This window comes from Lipophrys pholis (genome assembly GCF_963383615.2).
Source record: "Lipophrys pholis genome assembly, chromosome: 16".
NCBI classification, from domain to species: domain Eukaryota; kingdom Metazoa; phylum Chordata; class Actinopteri; order Blenniiformes; family Blenniidae; genus Lipophrys; species Lipophrys pholis.
The window spans coordinates 5591220-5608109 of NC_137634.1; the positions used below are offsets into that span (position 1 = coordinate 5591220).

The 16890-nt window shown below is 41.4% G+C and overlaps 2 protein-coding genes across 4 annotated transcripts in view; one reads left to right on the plus strand and one right to left on the minus strand.

Moving 5' to 3' along the window:
* Positions 1 to 4931, plus strand: part of dhrs11a (dehydrogenase/reductase 11a) — a 19897-nt gene extending 14966 nt beyond the window's left edge. Inside the window, exons 2-8 of one of the 3 annotated variants that reach the window (XM_080482509.1) lie at positions 486 to 695; positions 2960 to 3054; positions 3336 to 3465; positions 3561 to 3653; positions 3758 to 3823; positions 3905 to 3992; positions 4092 to 4931. In XM_080482509.1, coding sequence (XP_080338635.1) covers positions 486 to 695; positions 2960 to 3054; positions 3336 to 3465; positions 3561 to 3653; positions 3758 to 3823; positions 3905 to 3946 — 636 coding nt within the window. In that variant the 3' untranslated portion in view covers positions 3947 to 3992; positions 4092 to 4931. The other 2 variants (XM_080482510.1, XM_080482511.1) reach the window with 2 other exon arrangements.
* LOC308121330 (sodium- and chloride-dependent GABA transporter ine) lies at positions 4923 to 14640 on the minus strand. The gene is made up of 13 exons (XM_080482508.1): positions 14471 to 14640; positions 11552 to 11686; positions 11268 to 11472; positions 8858 to 8990; positions 8639 to 8773; positions 8459 to 8562; positions 8237 to 8361; positions 7682 to 7794; positions 7440 to 7580; positions 7235 to 7334; positions 6291 to 6391; positions 6019 to 6186; positions 4923 to 5924 (listed from the first exon to the last, which is right to left on the minus strand). Exons 1-13 carry the CDS (start codon positions 14595 to 14597, stop codon positions 5766 to 5768), a joined length of 1746 nt encoding a protein of 581 aa, XP_080338634.1. The 5' UTR covers positions 14598 to 14640; the 3' UTR covers positions 4923 to 5765.
* Positions 14641 to 16890: the final 2250 nt, after the last annotated feature.

The window sequence follows — 16890 nt, forward strand, 5'->3', positions numbered from 1 at the left end:
TGCCCTCCTCACCCGCTGTGCGTCCGGAGCGAGGCGTCAGGTGACCGGTGCCGCTGTGCGTGGCAGCAGGAGATGTGTCAGTTACTATCATAACCACACACGGCGGTGGACCGGTCTGCAGTTCTGCCTGCGTCGCTCGGCATTTCAGTGTAGAGCAGCTCTCCTCTCGTCTGAAGTTTGATTTTGAGCAGAATTTAACTGCATTCATCCTCACCAGTGTGGTGGTTTGAGCAGTGGTGTTGACAGATTACCTCTGGCCCTCAGCTGATGTGCTGTTGGTTTTATGGCTGCACGGCCTCCCTGCGATTCCTCTGTGGGAGCCGGTAGGGCGTTTATCAGCCGACTCATCTCTATTATGGCGCTTGAGAGTTAATCATTAACACGGTTTCAGTCCAAGAGATCAAAATAAGCCACTTTTTCAACGACCGTGTCCCCCATTAAGATGATATTGAAATTAAATGGGGCGTTATTTGTGTGTTTTTCAGAAGCTGGCAGCAGAATGCCAGAGCGCAGCCTACAGCGGCACGCTCATCCCTTACAAGTGTGACCTGTCGAACGAGGAGGAGATCCTGTCCATGTTCTCGGCCATCAAGACGCTGCACAAGGGCGTGGACGTCTGCATCAACAACGCCGGCCTGGCCCACAGCGAGCCGCTGCTCAGCGGAAAGACGGAGGGCTGGAGGAACATGATCGATGTGAGTGAATCACAGGCACATACGGTTTAACATACTTTAAATTAACTGAGAAAAATGATGCCGAAAGCTGCCTGCTAATGTTCTATTGATTTGATAGTCTTCTGTAATAGGAAAGCAGAGGGAGGAGCTGAAACGGTTCCTGAAGTGAAAGCAGTAATATGTAGCGGCATCCCTCCCCTCACAGAGTCAGTTTCATTGGCTCTGAGGAGAAGCTGAGGCCCACTCATGAAAGCCAGCTCTATTTCTCATGTTTGGACTCCACATTGTCATTCATTAAGCCCTTGACCACTGAAGACACCCCCCCTTCTCTAAAAGTCTCTTTTCTCCCGGGTCCAGCGTTCGTAATACTCGCCCATCTGTTGTCATGGCAGCCCACACGAACGCGTACAGCAGCGTGTATTTTTAGCCTGTGTTTAATCTGCCCACTGACCTTGTTTGGTCACCTCCCCCCTATCTTGCTTCCACACTGCCGTTAACCTGCTATCTATCAATGTGGCTCAAAGCCGGCCGAGAGCAGCAGGTTTCAGATGGTCGAACACGGTGACCCGGGGAACACGGAGCAGCTGAACACAGACGTCTGCAGTGGGATGTCTGTGATTAAACGCAAGAAAGTTAAGCTAAAGATTGTAATCTGGTATTTTATGAAGAGTGATTATGACACTATGAAAATATGATCGCACCTTTTGACACGACGTGTTGGGATTATAATCCCTTCAGTAGGGGCCACGTGCAAAACTAGGACTGATGTTGCCGAGAAATAAATTGACTTCAGTTTTGCTCAGTAGAGATGCGTCTCAGGCCCCCTTGCACACGGCAACGTTTCAAGTGAAAACGCATCGTTTTTGCCCTTTCGCTTCAGCAGAGTTTTGTGTTTGCACCGCAACATTATGAAAACGATGTAGTTTCATTTATTTATTTATTAGCCTTTGAGTCAGAAGAACCACATTGAGATTAACAATCTCTTTTACAAGTGTGTCCTGGCAGCAGTACATACAATAAAATTACAGTGTCAATAATACTAAAATGTTCTTAAAACAAATGGATAGCAAAGAGGCAAGTACATGAAAAACAATTAAAAATACAGACACAGAGTAAGAGCATATGAAAGATAAAACTCTAAAAGCCATCCAATAGTTAAAAATAAGTTAGTTAAAACAAGAAAAAGGTGATTTTTTTGTTTCCAGATGCTGTAAAAGAGCCCTAAACTCTCCCAGTGAGACCAGCTCTGTGAGTTTAAAATCTTTCTGTAATACATTCCATGAACATTGAGCAGAACACATGAAGGCTTTCGTGATGGGCCACTAGTGGGCGCTGTTGTCGTTTTTGTGATGAAACCACACACACAAGCACAGAGAACAATCAGCTATAAACGTTAACGACCAAGTTGGGTTGTTTTTATTGTCCTCGTCACTGCGTGTTTCCACTTCACGGAGTCGGAGCCCGAGCGTTTCCATGGAAACGGCGTCGAAGCACTTTTAAAAAGTTCCACCATGGGAGCCGTTTTCAGGAAGTTGCATCGTCAGTGGCTCCAAGCTCCGTTGGCGTGTAACCAGACGCCCAAAATGCAACGGTAGTCGTGTATTTTTTATTTTTTATTTTTTTCCACAATAAGACGGCAAGTTAATTTTCAGCTCTAACACCTCAACAACTGTGATAAAAGGTGCCTGCAAACATGAACCCTATTCACTGGGAAAATAAATCGCACTCCTTCACAAATAAAAACAAAGCACTTAATTGCATGCGTCATGTAAACAGATCATTGTTTCATCGGTTATTTTTACCGTTGCACTCTATACAGGGACAAAAGAGCAGCTGCAGTGAGCGGACCGAGTGCTTCAAGAGATCCTTTGTCTCCCGGTGTCATCAGACGGTGTAAAAACCAGTGACATCATTGAGGGCAATATTAGCTGGAACTGCTGCATCTGGAATTATTGATCATTTTTATTGGTGTTAAACTGTTCCAATGGTGCTATTGGTGTATTTCTTTTGTGCAATTTAGATTAAATATCAAACAGAGACAGCCAGGGAACAGAAATTGTTGTGTAAACTGTTCCTTTCTCCTGATATTGTGCATCAACGTTCAGTACAGTCCTTTCACTGTTCGTGAACAGACGTGTACCGACTGAAATCTGCACATGGAGGGGTTTTGTTGGTGTGGACTCGACTTTCCTGCCAGAAACGCACTTCTAAAATGAAAGAATTTCTGCGCCCCGATTCATATGAAAATGGTAAAAAATTATTTTCTGCTCTCGCCCCCTCTGCAGGTGAATATCTTGGCCTTGTCTATCTGCACCCGCGAGGCTTATAAATCAATGAAGGAGAGGAACGTGGACGACGGCCACATCATCAACATTAACAGGTGAGGAGTTAAACCATAATGCAATAAATACTAACACATAAGGAGCCATAAAGCCTCCCGTTTGCAGATTTTTCTCATTTCCAATTAAGAATGTGACCTAATAAACTATCTCTAATGTATTAATCTGACAAGAAATTGTCTTTGTGATGTTCTAAACTTCAGTTTATTTGTGAGGTTTGAGCTCAGAAAACTTCATTCAGATTTGGTCGAGCTCCAAAATGTGCTCATCAGCTCACACGCTGTCCCTCTCACACGGCCTCGTCTTTTTCCTGGCACTCCAGTATGAGTGGGCACAGAGTGGTGCCGAACGCCGACGTGCATTTCTACTCTGCCACCAAATACGCCGTGACTGCTCTGACCGAGGGGATCCGGCAAGAGCTGCGGGAGGCGAACACCCACATCAGAGCCACGGTGAGCGCACGCCGTTAGAGCAGCTCACGCAGAATAAAGTCTGTCTGTGCTGGTGCAAACAGCGAGCGGCGAATAAGTCTTCTCCCGTCCTGCAGTGTATATCCCCCGGTCTAGTGGAGACTGAATTTGCCTTCCGGCTGCACAACAGCGATCCAGAGAAAGCAGCGTCGGTGTACGAGAGTATCAAAGTAAGTCGGTTTGGGTTGATTGAGAGACCTTCCAGCTACTTGTACTTCTATGTATTGTATGTATTCTGCTTCCCCGTTAAAGTGTCATTTCTCTCTGGTTTCAGTGTTTGAAAGCAGAAGACCTAGCCAGTGTTGTCACATTTGTCCTCAGTGCTCCTCCTCATGTCCAGGTATCCGTGACTCACTGTTCTTCTGTCCGGAGTCGAGCGGTGGTACGTTTTGAGTGTTGATCCGAATGTTGTTGTTCTCAGATCGGAGACGTGCAGATGAGGCCCGTGGAGCAGGTGTCATAGCAGTGAAGCAGGAACCTGCAGGAGGAGCCGACACACAGCAGCCATGGTGACTCCTTAGCGAACTCTGCTGGGCGAAGGGGGAGGGGCGGGGAAGGGGGGGGGGGGGGGTTAACACAAATCAACCACAGCTGTGTTGGGTCTGCAGGGACGTGATCGAGGAGGGCCGGAGCCTTGAGGAGGCTGAGCGGAGGTGGAACCGAAGGGCGCGTGGACTTTGTTAACCACTACAAAAATACTACTGAATGCAGCAACCCGACATTTGTGAATTGAGCCCCCTCCCCCCCCTCGCCCCCCAGAGCCGAAGCCGACTCCAAACTACAGTAGGAACAAATAAAGCGAGAGTTGCTGCTGTGCTGTGGTCATCTGCATGACAGTCACTTCAGAGGGAAGAGTATGCCATTGATTGCACATGTTTTTCTTTTCATTTCTTTTTTTTTTTGTTTTGTTTTTGTAGGTCATTACAACATATCTTTTTGAAATTAAATTGAGAGTAATCGCTGTTTATAAGAATTTCTTTTTTTCTCTCGCTCGTTTTCATTTTTCTTAAATATTTTAGCTTTTGATTATAGATAGACGTGGTCTCACATTAACTAACCCGATGCTATAACATGCCGTACCCACCCCTTAAGTAACCGATGAATATGTCGTTCTGCCACCTTCACTTAACTTAGATTCCCCACCGTTCTGCCCGGTTGACATCGTTTGGATCAATAAACCTCCTCTGAGGGGGGAAAGCATAAGGAGAGACACTCGTGTCTGTAAATCGCAGGCGTTCTTACATTCTACCTTTCTGCCTGTGTAGTTTCAGTTGTTCTGCACTTTGAATCGCGAGGAGTCACATGAGGGAAACACTGGCAACTCACGTAGGAGGAAACTAACTGTGCACATGTATATTGTAGAAACATGTACCCTTCTGTTGGAAATTTCACATTAAATGAAATAAATAATAATAAAAAATAAAAACATTGCCCGGAATGAGGTTATCATTTGTGTCATGTTTTTTTTTATCCTGAGTCAGACACAGATTCTGGACTTTGTGACAGGTTATTACACCTTTATTACATATTATACAGTTGACGTGACCTATGAACTCCTTTCATAATTATCTATGTCGATTGTTATCAGCTCCAAATGTCATTTTGATGTATTACACACGTCTGCATCACTGCAAAAATTTGACTCATGGTTTTAAAGGAAACAGGATAAGAGGGTTTAACTGGGGAGGAAAATACTGAATAGTGGGATTATTTTACCGTTTCTTGAGAAAATAGTTCTGTACCTCGCTCCTTGTCTCAACCGATATGGCCAAAAGATGGCACTCTTAACCTACGTGTACATCCACAAAGATTTGAGTGGAAAAGTACATTTTCCATCATTTAAAACTGAAATTGACTAATATTTGAGATCATTACCAATAAACAAAGATTTCAACTTTTGTTTTTATTTATTAAATTTTTAGCCTGAATCATCAAATAAGATCTGGTGTTTTTCCTTTTTTCTTTTTACCAGGAAACTCGAAACATGTCACAGTAAAGAAGTGTAAGAAATGAACAACTGATGCACATAAATAATAATTCTAAACACTCTTTTCTAAATGTGATAAGTTCATCGGCTCACAAAAATGGCCGCTCTAGGTTATCTGCATGGCAGATATGTAGCATCACATTTCCACAATCAAGTAAATAATTTATTGCAAAGTCTTTTATCTGTTTTCATTTTCTGACCGGAACTTAAATCTCAGACTGGAAAACGAGCGGCAAACATGACGTAGGAATTATCCCGAGTTTAACAGCCGCTGACGCAGGAAACACTGAATGTATCACAAGTGAGTCTGAACGGGTTTTTCAGGCGGATGGATGCTGGACGCAGACGTCCAGTCAGAGCTGATGACGGAGACGACTGGAAGAGTGTCTGTCCCTCCCTTCTTGTCGTTTGACCTCTCATTTAGTGCGTATGGCGTGATGGACAGCTTCAGTTTCTGCAGGACAGACGACAATGTTAACAACACACAACACATGAATGAATGAATGGTTCATTTTGTTCATTGCAAAAACATGTTTCATATGCATCACCTCCATCAGTGAACCAGGAAGCACCCACAATGTGTGGACGGCACCTAACGGGATCCAGATGATGGAGGCCAGAGCGATGACCCAGCCCACGCCCTGAGCCCACGGGGGGAAGACGTAGTCCTCGTAACGGGCTGGTTTGAACTGGATGATGGAGAAAATCAGGAGCACCTGCAACAACAGAGACGAGCATTAGAGTTCAAACAGTCATCAATCATCTCTTTGGGTTTTATATCGAGAATGAAACATAAAAGCCGTTGAAAAAATCAACTCACAGTGATCAAGGCAGGAGCGATTATAAGCCAGCACACTCTGAAGAAGATGTTTGCTCTTTTTCCAGTCATCTCCTCAAGGTTGTCTGAAAGTCGCTTCACACCTGAAGAAGAGGTCATGAAGTTACTTCAGTTCCTCGTTCATTGTATTTACAGCTTTCTGGCTATTAAAGGTAAAAAAGTGCGTTAAAACGGTTGGTGGTGGTCAATAAATCTATTAGTGCAATAGAGTTTCACTAAGTAAAAGGTCTATTTAAAGTTAAAAGGATTCAAATGCGGTGAGGAAATCAATTAAAACGTTTAATTTACCAGTGACTCTTTTACCATTAAACCCACTGATCATGTACGAGTCATTTTCTACAAAAACAGCATTTAATACATACTATTTATTATATTTTCTATAGAGCGAATAAAATGTATCATGAGACCAAGTGTCCTTTTTAGAATTTTCTGATAATTTTCATAATTATTGAACAAACTGTAAGGCACGGTGGAAACCCAAAAGTCCATTATTTTTGCAGAAATCTACATATTTATGATTGAAAGTTAAATAAAAAAAATAGAATACAATCAGTATCAGAAATGTTTTTTTCTGCATTGTCTTACTCATTACTGTAATCTGATTACATTGGCCTGTAATATCTGCACTGTGCCTTTAAAGGTCAGCTCACCTCTTTTTTTCACGTCGTGTAAAATGTATCTAATTGTTTGTTGTTTATTTTTTTATATATTACACATACTCCTAAACATCTTGTGAAATTTTAAACCGTATACATAATTGATTTTAGCACCTTTTCCATGTTTTTTTTGATATCCTGTTTATTCTGTTTTTGTTGCCCCACTCAAAGTTTCAGAGCTCCACATTATTCCCTTTTCACTCATATTTTCTCCATTGTTCCTGACAATGGGGATGAAATCGATCGTGACTGAAGTGAATATGTTCTCACCATAACACCAACAGGTGGCTATGACCTCAAAGAAGGCCAGAAACATGATGGACACGATGGCAGTGTAATGGTCCATCAGCTGGAAGACGTAGATTCCCACCTGAAAACAGGGACACTCTTCAAGACTGCAGCCAGGTGGGACAGTGGCTCTTGTAATTTGGTAATAATCTGGTTCATCTTGCTGTAGATAAGACGTAGATTCTACCTGCATCACACAGGGGATTCCAAAAGTGAAGGCTACTCCACAAACTGCGAGAACAAACAGCTCCTTCCGTTTGAAGATTCTCATCAGGGGATGATAAAATTCATCCATGAGGCTGGTCACCATCACCTCAACCATGGCAAACTGAAGCAAAAAAAATTATAATTTAATAAGAAAGTGGCAGGTTTTGTTTTGGTTATTTTTCTAAATATAGAATGTAAAATATTGTGGCGAGCTGTATGTACCTCACTGTCCAGCCCGAGGCAGAGCAGCATGAAGAAGAACAGCACAGCCCAGGCCTGAGCGACCGGCATGGTGGAAAAGGCTTGTGGGTAAACAACAAAAACCAATCCTGGACCTGGAGATCCACAAACAAAATGTCTATTAAATCCCAAATGCACCTATTGAGTGTACGGATGTAGCTTTTGTACAAGATGCAAAACACTTTGTGTTTGTTAGATTCTATCGTCAATTTAAGAATTCTTCAATTAAACCACTGCACTGCTTGATGACACAGTAACACAGTGGTAAGACCTCTTAATCTCTGCCTCTTTAATCTTTATTGACGGAGTTCTCCTGTTTCTCATTCATGCCAACGAGGAATTCACCTGATTATTTTCCGCTGTGCAACGTTTGTTGTGTTTTGGTTGGTATGAAAATGAAAACAGGTTTACATTTGACAGAATAAATAGATCAGATCTATAATTATCCATCAACTATAAGTCTGTATATATCATATATCTGACATCATTACGATATTAGAATACTTGTGCATAAGTTAAAAAAGAAAATCCACCAACCGTCAACAGCCAGATCTTTGATATGGAGTCCCTGGAGATGAGACATGTAACCAAAGGCAGAGAAAATGACAAAACCAGCCAGGATGCTGGTGAGAGAGTTGATGATGGATATAGTCAGTGTGTCCCTGTGGGAGAAGAAAGAGAGGCGGGACCTCATTCATTGATCGGACTCTTCTGAAAAAGTGAGAAAAAAGAAAGTGCAGATGGTCTTTGATTCATTACTTCAGGACGTTGTTATTGAAGGCGTTGTAACTGGACATGGCCAGGAGCGAGCCAAACCCGATCCCAATGGAATTGAAGATCTGAGCTGCGGCGTTCACCCACACCTGCAGCGCAGACGACACACGACTGTTTCATCACTTTGTTGGAGATGCAATTGTCCTTGTAAATACCCTCGCCCACCTCCACCAAAAGTAGCTTGTCCCACTCTGGTACAATAAAGAATTTGATTCCATCCACAGCTCCAGGAAGCTGCACGTTGTTGATCAGCAGGGCAATCAGGATAATATATGGGAACAAAGCGGTGAAGTACACCACCTGGACACAGAGAAAACTATGTTACAAAAAAAAAAAAAAAGCTGTTTGAGTCATTCAATTGTCTCAGTCTCTCTATTTACTCGCCTTTCCTGTGGATTTAACTCCTTTGAAGATGCAAAAGTAAATAACGACCCAGGAAAGAATGAGGATGAGGAAAAGTTCCCATCGTAGCGTTCCTGCAACATCCACCCCGCTGGTCTGTTCCAGCATTCTGTACCTGCAAGAAGAACCAAACAGAGGTGGGTAAGTAGTGAGAGGATTGCAGTCCACATTGATTCTGAGATTTATCAATACTTAACAAATACCAAGAAGTCTTATGTCATCACATATTAGGAAATACTTTCAGAAGACCAGACATTTCCCTGAAAAAGGTTGAGATGTACTATAACTACTCAGTTCTTTCCACTGACTTGGTGTATGAACATCATACTACACTAATCATGTCAGGAAGGGAATGAATGAAACGCCTTGTGTTGTGCACGTATGACTACAGAGAGAATGATTTGCTCCTCGTTGTATCAAGTTTTAATAAATCTCTGGTTTACATTTACAGTGCAAATAACAGATTGACATAAGATATGGCTTTTAATGGTACTGTAGCTATAAAGAGGCACAAAGAGCGAGCGAGCGAGCGAGTGATGAAATTACATTTTGAAAGATCATTTTGTATGTGTTTCAATGTAATGTTGAAAAACACCCTTTTTCGTAATGTGCTGGAGCTTTTCATTAACAAATGACTTTATTTGAACAGCATGTTTATTGAAATGCATGTGAAGAGACGGATAAGCACGGAAAAATAAACAGTTGATCGAATGTATATTAACTAAACTTAACAAACACATTTTGATGAATAATTAAAAAAAAATCTACGTGTTCATTGAGATTGTTTTTACAATTATTTCTTCTTTCTCTCAGTTCTTCTGTTTTCTTTATACTGAGCTCAGTTTCCGCCAATGAGTGTTGACATGTACTCATCTTCACATCTGTCCAACCTGAGCAGCCTTTTTGTGTTTTGTCGCTTTTCTTCCTCAACTGGCACCACTTGTATCTATTATTCTGTAATGTTATGGGTTTTCGCTCTCTGTTTTAAATATGTAGTAAAAAAAAGACATGATTGCATGGCTCAAAGATCTCACACATCCACAACTCTTAGGAAATTGTTTAAATATATATTTTTTTAATTAATGTTTTCTTTGAATTCACTGCCATTTGCTTGGTGGTTTGGCCGTCACCAAGAAGGCTCGGCAGCGGCTGCACTTCCTGAGAGTTCTCAAAAAGTACAACCTGGACTCCAACCTGCTGCTGACCTTCTACCGCTCATCTATCGAGGGCCTGCTGACTTACTGTATTACAGTATGGTACGGCAGCTGCACCGTTGCAGACAGGGAGAGGCTCCAGAGAGTGGTAAAGGCAGCACAGAGGATCATCGGCTGCTCTCTCCCCTCCCTGATGGACATTTACACCTCCCGCTGCCTCAGCAGAGCTACGAACATTATCAAGGACAGCTCCCACCCTGGCTCTGACCTGTTTGACCTGCTGCCCTCGGGAAGGCGCTACAGGGTCATGAGATCAAAAACGAACAGATTCAAAATCTGTTTTTTCCCCAAAGCCGTAACCACTGTGAACTCTTGTATGCACTGACTTTACTTTACTTTACTTACAGACTACCTCATAATGTGCAATATAATTTTTATAGTTTTTATTATCCTGTAAATACACTCTGTACCCCTGTAAATACACTCTGTACTCCTGTAAATACACTCTGTACCCCTGTAAATACACTCTGTACCGTTCACAGGACTGGACCGTGCACCTTACCCCCTACACCCCCCACCCTCCTTCTTGCACTATATTCTGCCCTTTTTGACTGCTGCACTGTCACTGGAGTTGTTTTTAATCTCACTGTACCTGTACATGTGACAATAAAAGGCATTTTATTCTATTCTATTCTATTCTATTGCAGCCTCTTGCGGACGGTTTTGGCCCACAGGCCTTATGTTTGTCACCCCTCACCTGCTGTATTCACAGCATTTAAGAAAATGGACGTTTGGAGTCCATAAAAATCCATAACACATCAACTGCTGCACCAGTTTATCAGCAATATTAAAATCTGCTGAACCTGCATAGACTCTAATGCAGCTGCATACAAGCAATGCATAGTTTGGCTGGTTATTGATAAGGTTAAAGATTATTTATTGACAGTAACATTTCTAATACTTCCTCAAGATGACTTAATATCTGCCACTTAGTCATATCACTGACCTTCACTTTGACTGATATGGCTTGATTAAATACAAGCCGTCCCTCTGACATGTGCGTTCTGTTAAGAAATGAGTCAGGAAGTCTTCCTCCCTCCTTCCTACTCGGACTTGTCATCCAGCCAGTTATGTGACACGCTGGGGGTGATTATGTAATGCCGCTGTCATCTTTTTCAATGATCAATTTTCACTTAAAACAGTTGTAAAATTACAAAATCAGTATCTATAAAGCATACCTGAAAAACTCCTGGCTCGCTGTGGACGTGTAGCTACTGTTGGTTGCATAAACGGTGCAGTTGGCAGTGTTCCAGGTGTTGTTGCAGTTTTGCCACGGCAGTGGATCCTGGAAGGAGCTGAAGAGATAATAGAGGGCCCAGGTGATGACGATGTTGTAGTAGGTGCACATGATGAAGGCGATCGCCACTGATGCCATGCCCACTCCTGAAGTCAGAAAGAAAGGCAGTAGAAGAATCCGCACTTCGTCTGTCATGCGCTCGTGGAAGCGTGCGGTTAAAAGTACCTTTCAACAGTGGGCAGACACTAGTCAGAGCGTGGACAGGCCCTCTCCTGGTGTACTGGCCCACAGTCAGCTCCATGTAGAGCAGGGGAATCCCCAGGACCACCAGCATGAGTAGGTACGGCACCAGAAAGGCCCCTGCAACACAATGAGCAGAGAGCCGCTGCATTATGAGGTCCTGTGATCGCTCACTTTGGTGAAAGTCATCCTACATTTGCATTTATGCTATAATCCTCATGACATTCACCAGAGGTTTACCCCTTTATAGTTGTATGCCCTTGATTGATCATGATAAAAACAATAATCACATAAAGTATACCTCCAAAAAATTGTTTATCTCCATGATTTTAAAAGTACAACTATTGTACCTGTACAGTAAAGGGAAAGTGTACACTTAGAAAGTAGAATACTCAATCGTTTATATGCGATACATCTGTAACTTGGACATTTTCTGAAACAAAATACAGAGTTGAGTAGAACAAGAAAGCACACAAGTTCAGTTTTCAATCCAACAAAACTCTTCTGACTCCTGCTCTTGATCTTTCAACCAGGGAAGCTACAAAGCATCCAGAAAACCTTCAGCGTTGATCCGTTTGTCTAGTTGTGACATTCCCACGTTTTTCAGATGGGAACATTGTATTGCATTACATTTGACATAACGCGACGGGAAAAGGTTCCTAATGAAAGTGGAGAAATGTGTGGGAAAGTTGCACCACTTTCCTTCAGAGTTATGAAATATGTGCATTTCTGCATGACACACTGGCAACTTCACAATTTCATATACATAAGATTAACGATCCAAATCTTTATCTCCAAAGGCAGAGTGGTCAACAGAAGTATCCATCCATTTTATTTGTATAACTCTTCATCCACTCATCTCATAAGTTAATATCAAGAACCTTTTTCTGGAAAATATCCCTGCTCTTATTTTGTATTCAGATCTTCTTGTTTTTGAGGCAACCTTGTGAACCACTGAATGTCCATGCCACTTAAAGAAGTCAACAACACAGACATTCAATTTAGAGTAATCAATGATCTTAAAATCTGTGTTTTTTTAAACTGTTGGAAGAAAACCACAGCATCCAGAGAAACTCAACACATGCACAACTTGCTTTAAACTCCAGAATTGAACTGGAGCTCTTCTGACTTTGAGGTCACAGTGCTTAACTACTACACCACCATGCAGGAAGGCTGTAGAGAGACACGCTGGTTCCAGTGTTTACAATAATGCATTATGCCGTAACGCTCCACTTTACAGTCAATACTTCTGGCAGCAATGTGAAAGTATCTGATTACTAATATGAAAATAATCACAGTTACATTTAGTGAGGTTAGTATGAGCTTGTTACCTGTTCAGTAAAAGGCTTTAAACTCTTATGGAGAAACCTTGTTTGAGTTGATTTTCTGTGATTATAGATGGGAACATTGGAACATGGGCTAGCAGATGGGCAATATGTTGTAATATTCTTATTTAGTGGATTATTGTGAACAGAATGAGCACAAGAATCCCTACATTGAAGTTGTATTGAACCTACAGAATCAGACAAAATGCTCGATTACTGATTTGCCTTTTACACAGTATCACTGCTCATTACTTTAGGGTTTGTTTGGGGGTGTTTTTAATCACAAAATAAACACGATATTCATTTTGTAGATAAAGCAAGCTCTTTCAAACAAGGTATAATATGCATGTAGTGAAAAATATATAAACCTCTGGATTACTGAGTCAGCAAAAATAAAATACAAAGCCTCCCCGAATGGGAAGGACGGTCCTCGAGGGGTTAAACCTGCTGTTTGTCTTCATCTTACCCTTTAACAGAGTTGGGAGCCTATCTCAGCTGTGTCTTTCCATTGACTTGAATCAATACTCTTGTTTCCTTGGATAACGGGTGTTACGCCAAATTGCATCCTCCTTGAGAGGCGAAGAAAGCATTTTAAAATACCTGATTTTAATAATACTAGAGTTTATCAAACAGACCAACGCAGCATGTTTGCAACGTTATTTGACTTATAAACCTTCAGCTGAACCAAATGAATGAATCATTGTGGGACGTCATAATGGAGAGAAACGGTTAATGAGGAAATTACTGTTACATAAAAGTAACTGCACTGCTCGATGTAAGGAGTAAGTTCAGTAACTTGGATGGGGACTGATAAATGAGAAGTGGTCTGGTCATTGGTCTTATATCTGGTCGGAATCCAATCATGTGGCTGCCGTTGTGGCGGTAATATGTCCCTCAATTACCTCTCACCCAGTAATGCTGCAACAGACAACCCAAACACTGGATTCTGTTTGGAATCATTTGCTCCCTAAGAATTTTTGGGATGGAAAACATTGACTACGTTCTGGGAAAACAAGCTGTTGCTGACTGTGAAGCACGGTGGGGATATTGCAAGGTTTCATTTGTGCAGCTGTGCCTCAGGGACTGGGCAGATTGTCGTCATGGACTCACATGTGAATTTCAACATAATATCACAGAGTTTAAAAAACTAAAAAACCTTAATGAATGGGTCGATCATCTTGAGCACATTTGCAAATCATCCAAAAGTAAGAAACAGAGTTTGGAGTCATAATGCCCTGAAATGTTTGATGAGTGATAAGATTAACTAATACAGTTTTACAACTTAGTGTGGCTGTTTCAGAATTTCACAAAACATACATTCTTTGTTTTCCCCTGCTGTCTATCCCATGACTGTCTTCACATTTTTTTCCACAATCCAAGGTTTTATATTTTCCAAAGTCCAAAGAGGTGAAAAGGTGCATCAGTTCTCAATGGATCCTGCAGGTTGTACCTTTTCCCATGCCCATAGCGACACACTCTGAAATACTGTTTCCTACCATGACAATACATGTTTGAGTCAGTCTCCTGAAAAATAATCCACAGTTCGGTTTCATTCTGATATTGCAGTGTGGTTTCTCACCTCCTCCACTCCTGTAGCACAGATAAGGGAACCGCCAAACATTTCCCAGACCCACGGCGCAGCCGATGCCAGCCAGGGTGAATTCTATCTGCCTGCTCCATGTTGGTCTGCTGGGCGGTTGATCCATGTGTGCTCGCCACTCCTGTTCGTCTGGGCCCAAACTTCGTAGAAAGCCTGACTGGAATTTAAGTGGCTGTGGCTGATATAACCTTCCTTTTTATTATCTTTAATGATTAGCCGAGCAGAAACAACGCAGCCTTCAGCAGCTCCATGACAGAAAAGTTGGTCTGAGTTAATATTTGTTTTAAACGGCTCAGATTTATGGTTATATTACTGAGAGTGGGGCGGATTATTTAATTTTTTTTAAAATTGTGATTTACTGTCGTTTGAAAATCTGACTATGTCAGAAATGATTTTCTTCCCTAGCTAACCCTAACTTTAAATAATGTTTTGAACATATCTCTGATTGCTCTCTCTCTCTCTCTCTCTCTCTCTCTCTCTCTCTCTCTCTCTCTCTCTCTCTCTGTAATATTTTTTTTCTTGTGATTTAATATATGTTGAAATATTTCCATTCAAAGTCTCTTTTATAACCCACACGTGCAGGAAGTCACATATGGCACAAGCCTCTCAAACAGCAACACGTGCTGTTGCATTACTTTCAAGTGGGTCATCCCCGCCAAACAAACTACCTGTAAACACAGTAATCTCTGACTTTTTATGGTGACAGATAGGGTGCGTGGAAATTATTTTTTAGATTGAACTGTGAGCTGCTGTGTGTTATAACAAGTCTCAAGGGTTAACATTGTCGCCTCACACCAAGAAGGTTCGAGGTTCAAATGCAGGCCGGAGTGTGCATGTGTGTGTGTGTGTGTAGATGTATTGTTGCTGTTACGGGCACCTGATGAAGTTCAGGTTACGGGGTAAGGGTTGGAGTTATACAAGTCATGGATAAGTTTGTCGTGGTTTTTTCTCCAGCCCCTGTCCTACATGTTTAACGTGTGTCTCTGCATCAATCTAATGATTTTATCATCATTCAGGCTCCTCGGAAAGCACAATAAGGAGCCTCTCATTGCAGTTTTGTGTGTTGCAGCAGGGAGAGACCTAAAATATGCAGAACAGAGACCCTCCGGTTCAAGTTTGAAGACTCCTGGTTTAAGAAAATGAAGATCCATATGTGTGTGCATCCATCGGGGCTTCTGTTCCGGCACTGATGTAGTGAAAAACAACGAGTGAGGCTGAATTCAATGGAAAATATTCAAGATTTTGCATTGAATTTGCTCACATTCCAAGGCATGTGTTACGTTCCCTTGGAAAAAAACTAAACAAAACAAGACCGACTAACACAAATCAAAGAGTGATGAGTGTAAATGTTGTAATGAAGATGAGACAGAAAAGGAGCCGCCCCTGTGGACTCCTGCTGAGCATTTTGCTTTTGGAGAGCTGAAAGCTGATTGGTTGAACAACGGTGACGGTCTGAATGGCGCCCACAACAGCAGCACACACCTGAACCTGTCACGTCTTCTAATCTGTAACTTATGTGAAAGTCATTCTACCTTTCAAATTCATGCTCTAATCTTTTGTGATGGTCACACCATCATAAAACAATAACCCTATAAAATACACTTGTGAAAAGTTTATTTTATCTTTATCATTTTATCATTATGATTATCAGAAATGTGCACAAGTAAAATGAATGCATGCACTCAGAAAGTAGAAGTAAATGAATAGTTGTTTATCTGTAATAGATTTGGAATCAATAATTTTAACGTTTCTGGAACAATACAAATAATAGCCGTGTCAAACCATATATTTAAGAATACATTTTTCAAAACAGGTTAGTTGAATAAGAAACATATTGTTGACATCTACATATTTATAAAAACTCTCCTGACTTAAACTTCTACTTATGATGTATTGACCAGGGAAAACCACAAATGTGTATTGCCCCACTTTTATTCAGAAGTAAGCAAAGGTTCTGGTCGGATAATTAGATGAAAACACAGTATTGGATGAAACGTCAGCCTAAATGTGCATTTCTGTATGAATGACTGGAAGCTTCTTTTCTCACAATCAAGAAAGTATTACTTTACAAAATGACTCACAATTTTATATAGTTTCTTATATCCCTTAGTGACTGAACAAATATCTTTGTAGAAATTGATATCTCTGTATATTCGTATCTTCTTATTCTTTTGTGATTCATATTTTCAGATGAAATAACCAGACCAGAACTGTGTGTAAGATGGAAACTGCAGGCAAACTTTAATGTGAGATGAACTTGAGTGACAAGTTGACAAAAAAAAACTGTAAGTAAGTAACTGTAGAGTAATTTTCATATTTTATTTCCAATAGTTTTATACTCCTGGCAACAAGCTGATATCAGCTCCACGGGAGCAGCGTCACCGTGTCCTCGAGAAGTT

Bases quoted from the DNA above. Each gene is read 5' to 3' on its own strand.
- LOC308121330 (XM_080482508.1), bottom strand. From the start codon at position 14,597: ATGGATCAACCGCCCAGCAGACCAACATGGAGCAGGCAGATAGAATTC. The intron at 8,774-8,857 runs GCGAGTAAATAG...CTCTGTGTCCAG, and splicing joins GAGTTAAATCCACAGGAAAG to GTGGTGTACTTCACCGCTTT. The intron at 7,581-7,681 runs GTACATACAGCT...TTTTTGCTTCAG, and splicing joins GCCTCGGGCTGGACAGTGAG to TTTGCCATGGTTGAGGTGAT.